We start from the raw sequence: 16,175 nt of genomic DNA, 5'->3' as shown, positions 1-16,175 counted from the left end.
CCGCCGGTGACTCTATGGTTGACTCCGGTGACTTCGTGGCTGCTGCCGGTTACCTCTGCCATCACAACTTCGCCAAATTTCTGTTTGTGCCACCAATTGGGATACCCAAGTAGCTTGAAACAGTTTATTATCGTGTGTTCTTGCATTCCGCAATAAACACAACTCAGCGGTTGTGGTGGTCGATGGTGGTTTGTGGTGACTGCTTTTGATACAATACAAGTAGATGTTTGACATAAAGCATCAAGGTAAGATATTTTGCTACCGTCCTTTCCTGACATGGCAGCTTGATTTTGATGATGAAATCTAAAAAAACGGTTGTATTGATCTCTTTGATCTACACTGTTAGCTCTGATACCATGTTTCTATTGATAAAATGATTGTATGAAAGAATATGATCGATTGAAATATTGATTGTTTGATTGATATTATAATCTGAATTGGTTTGCTTACAATTTACAAGAGAAATATACACTGATAATGTAACAGCTAATTCCTAAATGGGTAGGCTCCAAAAATACTTTTGGAACCCTCGTTACAAAAGAGGAAAGGCTGTAGCCATGAGTATGCTTGACCCGTTAAACTTGGCATCTAGTAGACCCTTGTTGCTTTCATCCAAAAAGGGAAATGATGAACTTATAATCTGATCCCAAGAAGACAAATAACCTAAAAAGGTTATTTGACTTAGTTGACTTTTTATGCTACATTCTAACACCCCGTGTTCAAGTCCTTCACCAGAGAATAAGAAAGAAAAAATTCCAATGAAACTGTCAGTACGACAAAATCATGCATCCCATATAAGGTTCTTGCGAGAGTAGGGACACATAATATCATCAAGTTTATAAACACGATTTTTAGTTTTAAGAACTGTTTTTCCGAGATGGGTTATTGGTAAACCTGAACCGTCACCAAGAATTATCTCTTCAGGTCCTCCGTATTCTAAGAAGATGACAAGGGATGTCGAGGTGTGATGCCCCTGTGTCGAGTATCCAGTAAGGAGACGACGAGGGATGAGTAGTGGTGAAATGAGCAACTGGGTTAATGTCGTTTTCTTTTTGGAAACGAGCAAGGCTGCGACACTCTTTTGTACAGTGCCCGTTTCTTCTACAAAAATTACACTATGAATCTTTGTTGAAGGTAGAAGAAGTACCAGCAGCGTTGAAATTGAGGTGGATTTGAGGTTTGTTGATTCGAGTTACGATACCTGTTGAACTGCTGCTGTTCATCACGTGCATTTGGACCCTTGTAAAATGATTGTGCGAGAGCTACGTTGAGTGTAGTTTGCAGTAGGAATTACATCCAGGGCAGACTTGATGATTCGCATTTGTTGCAGTTCATAATCGACTAGTTTGTCGTGCAACTCGTCGAACGAAATGGACTTATCTCTCGCATGTACAGCAGCACTAATCTCCTTGAAGTCATTTCCAAGACGATGGAGAATATGGAGTACAAGATTGTCATCATTGAGGGAAATAATACGAGTCCGTGACTTGTTCGGGTAAAGAACACTGAGTCGTTCCTACGCCGCTTTGGATGTAGAAACTAATGAAATATGAGTCTGAATGCTCGCGGAACAACTGCTGAGTATGGAACTTAGAATTTATGTGGTCCTGTCAAAACCATTTGGTGTAGCCGGGATTTGGCTTAACATCGTGAACTTTCGGGGGGTGCTTCAATGGAGCCATCGAAAAAACCCAGGATATCGTAGCCAATGAGAGTAGAGAATAGTTGTCTTAACCATATGGTGAAATTCATGTGTGTGAGTTTGGTAGGGAGATGAGTTGGTGCCTGAAGTTATACTATTTCAGTGGAATCATGCTAAAAGGGCAATCATGCTAACACTAAACTTCAAACTAAAAACGCATACAATTCAAATCCCTTAAACCAAAACTATAAATGTAAAGAAATTTTTCAAGAGTAGAACTAAATTTCACTCGATAAGGTTTTAGTTTACTCGGAAATTGTCAACAAAACTAGGCAAAGTCAATACCCGAACCTATGATTATAGCCATTGTTGATGACACCATACGCCAAAGGATTGTTTTAGGTTCGTTCTTGACTTGTTTCATTATATTCAAATGATACGTGACGTCCGCTTATCCTCCTTCATCTCGTCTCGTGGAATCGATCATGCTACAAAATACATAAAATAGTTAGGGAAACAAGTAAGTTAATATTAAAAAAGTCCCAGATTACCACTGTAAATAAGTACACCATGTGACACTATTTAAATTCTTACTAATACTTGTGTGTACTAAAAGTACATGTTTTAGCCTTGGTTTTTATACCCCTCCAGGTCTGTTTTATCCACCACTGGGTGGCCCACCATTCAGTTATAACAAAAACTAGCGCCACACAGATTTGATCACGCAATCCCTAAGGAGGCTAAGTGGCTAAGAGGCCCTGTAGTAATATTTTTACTTTTACTTGAGTAGTAAAAGGTCTGCAGGTACTTTCGGTTGCAGACTTGTCTTATTTGTTAACTAATCCTTTACGGACATTCGGTGAAACAAAGTTTGATAATAGCGATAGCGGCTTACGATATAGAACGGCGACAACTTGGTTAAGGATTATTAGGAGCAACAGCGGCTTTGATCCTTTCAATGGTGCACTTGATAAGACTATTGATGGTTGCAATGGAGCCAGGTGATAGTTTTGTTGTAGGAACTGAATCAACCAGAATCTGAAATCCAACAGTCAGTAACGATCCACCACCATTTCCATCAGGAAGTATAGCAAAACCAGATGGTAGTAACGCAACATAATCAGGATCACCACCACCAAACACCACGTTTATCGCTGCAACATCTACTGGAGCGTAAATTACATATGAACCCGTTGGGTCATTTGAACACTCCTGAAGTATTAACATGTTTCCTTGGCTCGAATTCCCACTCTATAATATAAAATAAGATGTGTAAAAGATCAAAATTCATGTACAATATACGTACAAGTCAGACGCTGCAATGTTTTAAGTATTTTTTTTTTTTTTTCTAAAAAAAGTTAATCTTACATTGACACGTAGAAGCGAGACGCAGTTTCCTGGATCACGGCCATTAGCAATATGCATCATCTCTTGAACTAGTCCACCTGACGAAATAATGTCCCACTATATATATGTATAGCATAATATCAATGAAAGATTAGCGAACATTAAAGAATAAATAAATAAATAAATAATATACATTTGTGATGCTTTGTAAATTGAAAACTAAATATAAAAAGTACCTCGCTCCTTGAGTTTTCATTGCGAAGAAAGTCAAAAACTTGTTTTCGTGGGACCGGGATCCAAAATGATTTAGCAGCACTTAGGATTATACCAGGAGGCCTTCCTGGATCATCAACGCTCTTTCTAGTCATGAAACGAACATCATCTGCACCACTAGCAGATAACGTCGTCCAACTATGTGTTGTTGAAGCTCCAACACCGCTATAAAAACTCAAAACCATTCTCTCCGAAAGCTTTAACATACTCTTTCTACCATCAAGATTTGTTATAACTGTTGAAATAGATATAAATGTCGTTACTTATTGTAAAAGAAAACAAAAAAACCCAACCCATTAGCCCCCCTTGCAAGGTTTACAATCCGACCCATTACCCAACTCTCTCGACCCATCCAATTAGCTACATCTAAATTTCTAACAAATACAGGTATTTATTACCTCCAACATCGCGAGCAGTAATATTATTTGCCATTGTGCTTGCAAGCCTTTCACACTGTCTCTTTAACTTTTCTACCCATCGTTTTGCCCCAAACCCTAAACCAGAGTTTACTAGTGACCAGTATATATCATGAACCGATGATCCATCATCAATTTCAACATGTTCAACCCATGTTACCTAGAAGAAGCGAAATATTTACTAGTTAATATAGAATTTTCAAATCTTTATGTTTTTTTCTAACGACAGCCCCAAGGGCTGTTAGTGATGTCATAAAGACGCTTACAAGTGTTGTACATAGTGGGTAACTATTAGTTATAGGGTGGCGGTTATTCAAATGTACAACAACAAGAATTTTAAGCGTGTAACGACAACCCTAAAATTTGTCATTAGAATAAGAAAATCCCATAAACAAAAACATCATGATTAGCTTATATTAATATATTAATATATATAAGCTGATGATGATGAATAAACTCTAGAAGTTGAACCAAGATCGAGTTTCACCTTTGAGTACCCATTGGGAAGTTCCTTAATTAAACAACCTGATGGCCTTCTTCGAGGCGCTGACATCATCATCGTAGGACGTAAACTGTCCAACGATACATCGACCACGGCCCACGCCCCATCAGCATGCTGTTTACAGTACCTAACGAAATAGTACTCTCGGGTTGGGACAAATGGTGAAGGAACCTGATACTCAGCTGTCATCTGTACAGTACAAACCCATTATATGCTCAAGATTATTTAACGAAAGTATTTTTTGCTAATTTTTTTGAAAAATAGAATTTCGATACATTTGTGAGCATGAATGTTTTTTTTTTATCCTTACCACTTGCAGAGCCCCATGGTAGTTTCCAGCTACTCCAGTTGAAATCACTTCTATAGTCATTGCTTTTGAAACAATGCCAGAAAACACATTTGACCATTGACTCTGCAATTTTTTTTAATACATTTTAGTCTTAATAATTTTTCACAATTTCAAATTAATCAACATTTAAACACACACACACACACACAAAAAAAATTGTTTTCCAATACCACATTCATGAATATCTCGACAAGATTTTTATGATTGATGATGACAACAGCATATTCTCTAGAAGCTTCCGCTCTCAATCCCAATTGTTTTGGTCCAATGCCTCTAGAAAACGTTTGCGAGTAATATTGTTCATTCAAGATCTCAGATGAGTTATCAGGGTTTTGAACCCACAAAGGCTCACCAGACTGAGCCATCCTAACCAGTTCTTCCATGGCTGCAACCGCTACTTCAATTATAACCGGCTTGTCTGTCTCACTAGAACCTGAAGCTGATACCATTGCAGGTTGCGTTCCATTGTGGTACGTTAACAATGGCTTGCTATCAATCTGTGTTGAATGCACAAGAAATATATATTTAATTTCATTATCAGCTTACAACTAACAAGATCGTAAGAAGATTATGTTTCGTTATCGTCCTAATCTAGAGAACATGCATAATAAAATAGTTACATTTTGCAACAATCTTTCATACCTCTGAATCATTCTTTCATAATTATCTGCATAGTACTAATAGTTGAAAAAATATTAGTACATTTAATTAGGTGTACTCGGTCGAAATTTTGGAAGGAGTAATTGGCAATCCGGGGAAGCGATTCATGGTATTGGAATTTTTATACATTTAAATAATAAATTTGAAACTTATATGTATAAATATAGAAGAAAACCATTAACATAAACTTTAACATAATTATCTAAAAACATAATCGTTCATTTCTTCAAAAACTCTAAAATTCTAGTCTAAATTCATATTGACCAATTTTGACCCATTATTTGACGTTGACCGATTAATGAAACAAATTCTCCTAAATTGGTTCAGTATGTTCTTAAAAATGAGCAATTGCGTTTTTTTACAACGGTGCATACAACAGATACAACTTTACAATACAACTACTTAATAAAAGAACTGAAAAATAATAAACATATAATTATATAATATTAAACATACCGATTGGTTTACTTGTTCATGTAGGTGAACACTTTCAATACTGAGTCGTTGTTCGTCAAACGATATCTCTCCAATGGCTGCAGGACCACCGGACACACCATTATCAACAAAGCCAGAGTCCACATTCAAAAGGATAGCCCTATTAGACGCCGCTAACGATTCGAATTCGAACCCTCCATCAAACACCCGATCGACTGATCGAAATTCGTTAACCTCCTCAACCCACACCTTTACCACTTGTGAGCTCGAATCATCTTCAATTAAACCGTCAACGAAACCCTTGACTGAACCTGCCTCAGTCGTCTCAATCATCACCAACATAAAACCCACTTGTTTAAGCTCAGTTGACGCTTTCGACACACAAATGACGTCACCAAAGCATGAAGCTATATTCTCAATACTAACCGAAGACGCGTATACAGGTGGAATACCGGTTATCTTGATCCAAGTGGCCCTTGAAAACTTGCGAGTTCTATCAGCAAAACGACATATTTTAACAAACACGCCCATTTCATGAGAAGGTGTATCCAGTAGGTGTTGAAAATTTTGAAGATCGGGACATTGAAGAACGCAACCATGGTTGCCCCAACGGGAACAATTAACCACCATAACCTTTCGGGTTTTAAGAAATGGCCAGAGTAAATCATACGAAAATTTAGAGCGGACAATTAACAAAACAGTAAAAGCAGTTCGCTCGGAGATGAAGTTGTTGGGAACGAGTGAAGCCCGATGACGAACAACGCCCTTACCTGCTCTGTGTCTCAGAAACCGGTGTCCAGACATTGTGAGAAGAACGAACCAGGGATTTGATGTAACATCCCGCGTTTTTCCGTTAAATTTATTTTTAACACCGTCTTTTTCTTTTAAATAATACCTTTCGTTATTTAAATTCGTAGTTTCCGTTGACTAACGTTCATAATAATTCCGTCATTTAATTATAACATCTCTCGTTAACTTGCGTTTTAAAAATATTCGATCGGTTAAATCCCGCACCCGCTTTGAAACTCGAGGGACCGGAGTTGCCAAATGGGCAAACTAGTTGACTAGGTCAACTAGTCAACCCATTTCATCCATTCCATCATCTCCCTCATCCCTTTTCTCTCCATCTCAAGAACACACACACACAAACCCATTCCATTCATTCATCATCTAAATTCAATCTTGGAAGCTCACAACAAATCCGATTACATATTTGGAATCCTCTCTTCATCCTCTACAATTTGATACCAACTTCATCTCGTTTGGGTAACATTTCTAAAACTCTAGATTTCTCTAAATTCGTGTTTTTGATTTGAAATGGTGTTAGTTAGTGTCTATGGCTCGAGTCTAACATGAATATATGTTTGGTTTGCTCGATTTGTTGTTTTTGGAGTAACTAGCATGAACTTGAAATGGGTGTGCTTAATCCTTGATTTTGGATGAGTTAATGTTGTTAGATTGTTAAAGTGCATGTTTTAATTGTGTTACTAGTATCACTAGCTTCATTTTGATGTGTAGGTTGATTTGTAAAACTTCAAAAACATGATTAATGATTTTGTGATTCTTGACTAGGGTTTGATGGTTCTTGACATGAATTTTTGGATGCTTGAATGCCATGGAATGTTAATTGTTAGTGTTTAGTTGTAATGTATGCTCCATTACCTTCAGAACGGCATATCATATGTGTGAATTGGTTTCCTGAAACTCAAATTGCATTTGATGAACTTGAAACCTTGAAATGAACGTTTAATGATCACTTGATGAGTTTTCGGCTATTGTAAATGATGTTGTCGTTTGATGATAAGTGCTTAGTTGTGTTCCTTGTCAAAAGAGCTTTCTAACGGTATAAGATACGTCTTCTAGTTGTTTACGGTTTGCGTTTTATGGTTGTTTGAAGTTTTGACCAAGACTTGAACCTTGAAACTGACCAGGTGCCAGACCACGTGTTATGTCGCGGCGCGACACCTCTGGCCGCGGCGCGGCATATGCCGTGGTCAGATTCTGACCTACTTTGTCAAATTTCGAAAAAAATGTTTGCTATGCTACGCACCTCCGATTAACATGTAACTTGGCCAACATGCTCATATATGACTTCTAAGCTTAGAAAAATAGTTCGGGACCCGACCCGAACGTGTTGACTTTTCGTTGACTTTGACCAAGTTTGACTTTTTGTCAAACTTAACCAAATACTTATGCAACCTTTCTAACATGATTATTTACTAGTATCTTGCATGAAACTTGACAATTTGATTCACATGCTAATATAATCGAGTCGTAACGAGCCATAGGACTAATTGAACATCTTTGACCGTTTGTGTTTACCGTTATTGATATAACCTATATGTTTAGGTCAAGACTAGCTTTGTCTTTGCACGCGTCTACTTGTTGAAGTACTTTATTAACTCTTGCACTCAAGGTGAGATCATAGTCCCAATTTTACTCTTTTTGAACTTATATTGGGATGAGAAAACATAAACGATTATTTTGAACTAAGTGAACACAAGAACGGGAAAACAAACATTCTACATACGAGTTTAGAACAAAAATCCTCAATTCGATTATCATTAGTTACACTTGCCGGGTGTAAGCGAGAACTTATGTTATATGGCCATATGGGTTGACAACCCTCATCTTTGACGGTTCGCTACCGTCTACGGATGAAATATATTTTCGAGAATCAGTGTTTGTTCTAGCACTAAGTGATGGGGTATACAATGGAAGGAATGTTAAGCTTTGATAATTGGGTGCTCGTGAAACAAACTTTTGGAATGTATTACTATTATTTCATTGATGCAAATCTTGTGGTTCACTTGTACTTACTTACTTAAACCTATGATTTCACCAACGTTTTCGTTGACAGATTTCTATGTTTTTCTCAGGTCTTGCACGATATGTGAAACATGCTTCCGCTTACTATTTGATACTTGCATCCGATGTCGAGTATACATGCATTTCATGGAGCGTCTTTTGACTTTACTTTAGACCGTGTCGCCTAGACTTCAATCGTACTTATAACGTTGTAACTTAACTTTTGGTTGAACAATTCTTGTAAACTTTGAAACAATCTTTATTTTGAAATGAAGGCGACATATTTTGGTCAAACGTTATCTTAAAGACTTATAATCAGGTAATGGGACCCACGTAGTCGACGCCGTCACTTGACGATTTGTCGGGGTCGCTACAAGTGGTATCAGAGCCTTGGTTGTAGGGATTTAGAGTTCATTTGTGTCCACCCCGAGTCATAGGGTACATAGGTGAATCTAGACTACAACCGGCATATAGACTGAAGTAGGAATTATTTGACTAATTGTGCATTTATACTCGAACTCTTCTATCATATCTAACTCGTATTCGATCTTGATCTTACGTTGATAAATTTTGTTGATGCGCCACCTTGACTTTATGAAGTAATGTTAAATGCACATGAGAATCAGGGTAATATAATTTCCGGGATTATATTACGGTGATTCACATGGACGTTCCGACATTATGACATAGAGAATTTAAGGCGAGTCAAGGAAAATTTTCTCTCTATCCTTATTCCATGCCACGGTTAGTATTGTTGAAAATACTAACCAACGATATTCTTGTCTCATGAAGGAACAATGGCTCACCAAGGTCAACACAATACTCCTCTCGAAACTCTTGAACAAGCACTTCAACGAATGATAACCACCGCCGTGGGTACGGCCGTGGCCGATCACTTTTCTAACAACAACAATCATGGAGCCGGTAATTCAAGCGAAGGTTGCTCCTACAAGAACTTCATGAAGTACAACCCTCCCACTTTCGATGGAACCGGAGGACCGGTTACTCTCACCCGATGGTTTGAACAAATAGAGACCGTTTTTAACACAAGCGGCTGTCGAGACCAAGATAAGGTCAAGTTTTCCACCCTCACTTTCACCGGCATTGCTCTCTCGTGGTGGAACAAGTACGTACAATCAGTGGGTATCGATGAAGCCCTTACACTCTCTTGGGCCGAATTAAGAGAAAGAATGATCACCGAATACTTCCCGCGCGACGAGACTCGAAGGCTCGAGCAAGGGCTAAGGAATTTGAAAACGGTCGGGAATGACCTCGGAGCTTATAATCAACGTTTTACCGAACTAGTCTCAATGTGTCCGAATCTCATGGCTCCCGAATCACTAAGAGTCGAACTTTACATGGATGGCCTCCCTAAGAGCATTCAACACGGGGTAATGGCATCCCAACCCACTAACCTACAAGAGGCTTTAGCAAAGGCCCACCAAACTTTAGAAACGGTAACTGAAATGGAAGCACCGGCACCAATGATCGAGAACCAATCGAGCGGCAATAAAAGAACATGGGAAGCCTCTCAATCAAGCAACCACAACAATAACAACAACCCCGCCAAGAAGCCTTTCGCCTCCAACGACAAGAAAGGCTATACCGGAAAACTACCTTTTTGTAACGAATGCCACAAGCATCACTTTGAAGGATGTGGCAGGTTTCGCCACCGGCGCCAAGGACCCGTCGCTCGAAAGATGCCCAACGCACACAGAACGGGTGCTTGCTTCGAATGTGGCCAACCGGGTCATTTTAGGAATGTGTGCCCAAATAAGAAAATCAACCCCAACGTACGCCATTGAACTTTCAACATCGACACCTAGGATGCCCGAGACGACGATGGACTAGTCACGGGTACGTTCCTTCACAACAAACCATATATTTCATACTTATTCGATTCGGTTACCGCTAGACGTATTACAACCGAGGCTTTGACTTGTACTCTTTACATTCCACCTTTTTCCCCTAGATACTACTTAGGCAATTTAAGCGACCAATGGATAAATATTGTGAGCCTATAAATTTTATTGGAGGATATACGTTAAGGATTTTGACTTGATACCTATAGAAATAGGGAGCTCGAAACCTATTTGTTAAGGAGAAATTTTTCCCCTACAATTATGTATAGAATATTGTGAACTAAGTAATTTTCGGTTGGAAACCGATACCCTCTTCCTCGTATCCACAATTGGGGGTTAAGGGAGACGAGTTTTCCGAACTCGCAACGTTAGTTGTAAATCTCTCTTAGTACCATTCGATTTATTTAGGACTCTGTCCGTATTCATGAACCTCCTAAACCACGTATGCAAACTTATCTAGACAAATCTGTTATCGTATTTATAGATGACATCTTAACTCATTCAAGTAAAGAAGGAAAACGAACAACATCACCATCTTAGTCTCGAACTTTTGAGAAAAGAGCAACTCTATACCAAATTCTCCGAGTGAGAATTTCTGTTGAACGAAGTCCAATTTTCTAGACCATGATGTTAAAGGTCAAGGCATTACAATCAATCTCGAAATCAAGCCACATGTAATCAGGAAACTCTCCCAACTCAGACTTGTATTCGTAAAATCTTAAATCTCGTCTATTTTTACCGAAGATTCATTTCTGACTTTTCTCGTGTTACACGACTTTTAAACTCGTTAACTCACTAAGGAAAACTTTAAACCTCTTCATGTCTGAGCCTTGAACGTGATTCTTCACACCAACCTTCCTAGCTAAATTCGTATAGCACTAGATGGAACTCAAACATGGAAATATTTCTACTTGAACGCCGAAAGGCATACTCTCTCGTCTAAAAAAAAAAAAAAAAAAAAAAAAAAAAAAAAAAAAAAAAAAAATCAACATAACTAAAATTCGTTATTTTACACGAAGAATTCGAATACTAAATTGTGGATCCGATCAAACTTCTCGTCATCACGTACCACACTACATACCTCTGTTATTTCACCGTCACCGTCTGATATTACTGGAATTTAAGATAACACACAACCCAACGATACTTCACTCTTCTTTGACTTAACGCCCTTGTGAATTCTGATAATCGGCCAACTATTATTCAACCCCGAACTATACAACTACGTGTACTACCTCGTTTCTCTTTCAGACTTCAACTTTTGACAACTAGAGGCACGTTATGGCAACCTCGAGATGTAAACTCATCCTATTCTAAGTCCTCATTTCACTTCTATATTTATCGCTCGCACTCCCGTATAAGGAAACTTTTTGTAAAATTTTTCATTGGATAGAGAAGCTCCTCATATTACATTAGTATTCGCCACGAGGGTGAATAGTCCTAACGAACATTTTTTTTCTCGAACCCTAACTAACTTGTTCAAACGTATCTTAAGAGATTCTTTTCCAACACGGTGTATCTTTGTCAATTATTCTGTATCGAAATACTCGTTTCACTTCTAGTTTTACAAGAAACCTTGGGAACCTGCTTAGACATGAGTACCGCGTACCACCCACAAACTGACGAACCGAGCAAACGAACGATTTACGTCTTGGAAAGACATCTCACAAACTCGTATTGTCACCTTTAGTAGATCACTCTTACAACAGTAGTTACCACTCGTGTGTTCACGCGCACTTTTCGAAACCTTATATGACCGCTAATGTCATACCCCTGTTCATTTAACCAAAGCATCAACCACCGAAATCTGAACTCCATCAAGAAACAACAATTGAGATCGTTCAAGTCCGAGAAGGGCTCGAGACAACCCATTGTTGCCAGAAGAGTTATACCAAACTTAGAGGAGAACCTCACAAATCCCAGTGTGTAACCGCGTAATATTGAGAACCCGCACCTTGGAAGGGTGTAATCCGTTTCGGGAATCAGGGAAAGTTAAACCCGCGACATGTTAACCCTTTTGAAACCTTGGGGCGTATTGGAACCGCTCCCTACCGTTTAGAACTTCCGACTCAATTAAGTTTCCGTTTACCCTACATTTCGTGCAACAAACTTAGAAACGTGTCCTGCGGAACAGGAACGTGCAATCCTGCTGGATACATCAACTATCGATGACAAACTTCTCTTCATAGGAAAACCAGTTGAAACTGGGGATCGTAAAAACCGAACCTTAATGCAACGTAAAACCCTGACTATCCAAATTCATGAGAACCCTCAAGAACGTACTTTCACTTATTCATAGCATTGACAACGTAAAGTCTCGAGTAAGAGATATCGACTACTACTTCCAACTAAATTTCGGGACGAAATTTCTTTTGAGTTGTGGATAATGTAACATCCCGCGTTTTTCCGTTAAATTTATTTTTAACACCGTCTTTTTCTTTTAAATAATACCTTTCGTTATTTAAATTCGTAGTTTCCGTTGACTAACGTTCATAATAATTCCGTCATTTAATTATAACATCTCTCGTTAACTTGCGTTTTAAAAATATTCGATCGGTTAAATCCCGCACCCGCTTTGAAACTCGAGGGACCGGAGTTGCCAAATGGGCAAACTAGTTGACTAGGTCAACTAGTCAACCCATTTCATCCATTCCATCATCTCCCTCATCCCTTTTCTCTCCATCTCAAGAACACACACACACAAACCCATTCCATTCATTCATCATCTAAATTCAATCTTGGAAGCTCACAACAAATCCGATTACATATTTGGAATCCTCTCTTCATCCTCTACAATTTGATACCAACTTCATCTCGTTTGGGTAACATTTCTAAAACTCTAGATTTCTCTAAATTCGTGTTTTTGATTTGAAATGGTGTTAGTTAGTGTCTATGGCTCGAGTCTAACATGAATATATGTTTGGTTTGCTCGATTTGTTGTTTTTGGAGTAACTAGCATGAACTTGAAATGGGTGTGCTTAATCCTTGATTTTGGATGAGTTAATGTTGTTAGATTGTTAAAGTGCATGTTTTAATTGTGTTACTAGTATCACTAGCTTCATTTTGATGTGTAGGTTGATTTGTAAAACTTCAAAAACATGATTAATGATTTTGTGATTCTTGACTAGGGTTTGATGGTTCTTGACATGAATTTTTGGATGCTTGAATGCCATGGAATGTTAATTGTTAGTGTTTAGTTGTAATGTATGCTCCATTACCTTCAGAACGGCATATCATATGTGTGAATTGGTTTCCCGAAACTCAAATTGCATTTGATGAACTTGAAACCTTGAAATGAACGTTTAATGATCACTTGATGAGTTTTCGGCTATTGTAAATGATGTTGTCGTTTGATGATAAGTGCTTAGTTGTGTTCCTTGTCAAAAGAGCTTTCTAACGGTATAAGATACGTCTTCTAGTTGTTTACGGTTTGCGTTTTATGGTTGTTTGAAGTTTTGACCAAGACTTGAACCTTGAAACTGACCAGGTGCCAGACCACGTGTTATGTCGCGGCGCGACACCTCTGGCCGCGGCGCGGCATATGCCGTGGTCAGATTCTGACCTACTTTGTCAAATTTCGAAAAAATGTTTGCTATGCTACGCACCTCCGATTAACATGTAACTTGGCCAACATGCTCATATATGACTTCTAAGCTTAGAAAAATAGTTCGGGACCCGACCCGAACGTGTTGACTTTTCGTTGACTTTGACCAAGTTTGACTTTTTGTCAAACTTAACCAAATACTTATGCAACCTTTCTAACATGATTATTTACTAGTATCTTGCATGAAACTTGACAATTTGATTCACATGCTAATATAATCGAGTCGTAACGAGCCATAGGACTAATTGAACATCTTTGACCGTTTGTGTTTACCGTTATTGATATAACCTATATGTTTAGGTCAAGACTAGCTTTGTCTTTGCACGCGTCTACTTGTTGAAGTACTTTATTAACTCTTGCACTCAAGGTGAGATCATAGTCCCACTTTTACTCTTTTTGAACTTATATTGGGATGAGAAAACATAAACGATTCTTTTGAACTAAGTGAACACAAGAACGGGAAAACAAACATTCTACATACGAGTTTAGAACAAAAATCCTCAATTCGATTATCATTAGTTACACTTGCCGGGTGTAAGCGAGAACTTATGTTATATGGCCATATGGGTTGACAACCCTCATCTTTGACGGTTCGCTACCGTCTACGGATGAAATATATTTTCGAGAATCAGTGTTTGTTCTAGCACTAAGTGATGGGGTATACAATGGAAGGAATGTTAAGCTTTGATAATTGGGTGCTCGTGAAACAAACTTTTGGAATGTATTACTATTATTTCATTGATGCAAATCTTGTGGTTCACTTGTACTTACTTACTTAAACCTATGATTTCACCAACGTTTTCGTTGACAGATTTCTATGTTTTTCTCAGGTCTTGCACGATATGTGAAACATGCTTCCGCTTACTATTTGATACTTGCATCCGATGTCGAGTATACATGCATTTCATGGAGCGTCTTTTGACTTTACTTTAGACCGTGTCGCCTAGACTTCAATCGTACTTATAACGTTGTAACTTAACTTTTGGTTGAACAATTCTTGTAAACTTTGAAACAATCTTTATTTTGAAATGAAGGCGACATATTTTGGTCAAACGTTATCTTAAAGACTTATAATCAGGTAATGGGACCCACGTAGCCGACGCCGTCACTTGACGATTTGTCGGGGTCGCTACATTTGAACGGGAGAGGCGAATTTTGGGAAATGGGGTTGTATTTTGAAGTATAAATAGGGTTGGTCAGAGAGAAGTCGTCTTTATTAATGTGTAATTAAGGGGTCAATAATTACATTACATTTACATTTACATCAAAAATTAGAAAGTCCTGTACAATGGTTCAACCAAAAACAAAAACCCAACCCATTCCTCACCCAAACCCAATTTTCAAACCATCATATCCTAATTCTATACCACTAAAACACCAATTTCAGTCATCTCAGCAAAGTCCGAATCAGTTTCAATCATCTCAACAATTCCCAAATCACAAACCAAACACAAATCACGCTTTCAATTCAAAATCCACTCTATTCTTGGGTGGGTTATCAAGATTCACAAACCTAGAAACCATTAATCACTTGTTTGGTAGTTTTGGGGTAATCGAAGGAATTGCATGGAAACAGAATCGTAATTTCGCCTTTGTAAAATTCCAATCGTTAAATCAAGCAATCAAAGCTATGAGCATGATGAATGGCAGGGTCATCAACGGTCGGATCATGTTTATTGGTTTTGCTAAAAAGGAATTGAACACTACAATTATCCCAAAAGCTGATGTTTTTCCGTCTGCGAAGGTTGTTGGGCAGTCGATTAATTCGTTTAGTTCTAACCCTTCGAAACCGGTGATTAATTTGACTGTCAATGAAGAAATCACCAACCGTCTTCACCTGACTGCACTAATCGTTGATAAGGTTCCAATAAAAGCCTTGAAACTGTTTGAATGGCTGAAAAGCAGATCTATCTCCATCGTTTCAGTCTCAACATGGGGCTCCTATGGATACATTGTTTGTTGTAAGGACATGGACAGCTTTAGAAGAATGACGAGGGGTCCATCTCCACCTGATTTGGAATTCATTGAAGTGATTCCAATGTGCAATTATCAAAACAAGTTTGCTAGAATAGTAAAGCTTGCCATAAAAGGTATTCCTTTTAACTGTTGTTCCTCCAACTGTGCCATTGAGGCCGCAAGTGTGTTTGGTAGGGTTATACACATCGACTCAATGACGCATAAACTTCAACAAGCTGAAACTCTACACGCCATTATCGTATCTGATGACCCGGAACCTATTAATCAGAGTGTTCAGGCTAAAATTGATAATATTGAGTT

At 38.3% G+C, this 16,175-nt stretch overlaps 1 protein-coding gene across 2 annotated transcripts; it reads right to left on the bottom strand.

Moving 5' to 3' along the window:
* Nucleotides 1-1,628: 1,628 nt before the first annotated feature.
* On the bottom strand, nt 1,629-6,449 carry LOC139850523 (homeobox-leucine zipper protein PROTODERMAL FACTOR 2-like). 2 transcript variants are annotated; one of them, XM_071840095.1, is made up of 9 exons: nt 5,646-6,449; nt 4,700-5,026; nt 4,491-4,592; nt 4,166-4,369; nt 3,661-3,838; nt 3,226-3,497; nt 3,011-3,106; nt 2,538-2,893; nt 1,629-2,130 (listed from the first exon to the last, which is right to left on the bottom strand). In XM_071840095.1, the coding sequence occupies exons 1-8, from the start codon at nt 6,426-6,428 to the stop codon at nt 2,561-2,563; spliced, it is 2,295 nt and encodes a 764-aa protein (XP_071696196.1). In that variant the 5' UTR covers nt 6,429-6,449; the 3' UTR covers nt 1,629-2,130; nt 2,538-2,560. The 2 variants fall into 2 exon arrangements, with proteins under 2 accessions (XP_071696196.1, XP_071696197.1); XM_071840096.1 differs by having other exon boundaries at nt 4,703-5,026.
* Nucleotides 6,450-16,175: the final 9,726 nt, after the last annotated feature.

Source organism: Rutidosis leptorrhynchoides, chromosome 5 (genome assembly GCF_046630445.1).
Source record: "Rutidosis leptorrhynchoides isolate AG116_Rl617_1_P2 chromosome 5, CSIRO_AGI_Rlap_v1, whole genome shotgun sequence".
Taxonomy (NCBI): domain Eukaryota; kingdom Viridiplantae; phylum Streptophyta; class Magnoliopsida; order Asterales; family Asteraceae; genus Rutidosis; species Rutidosis leptorrhynchoides.
This window is presented reverse-complemented; position numbering and strand designations above follow the sequence as displayed.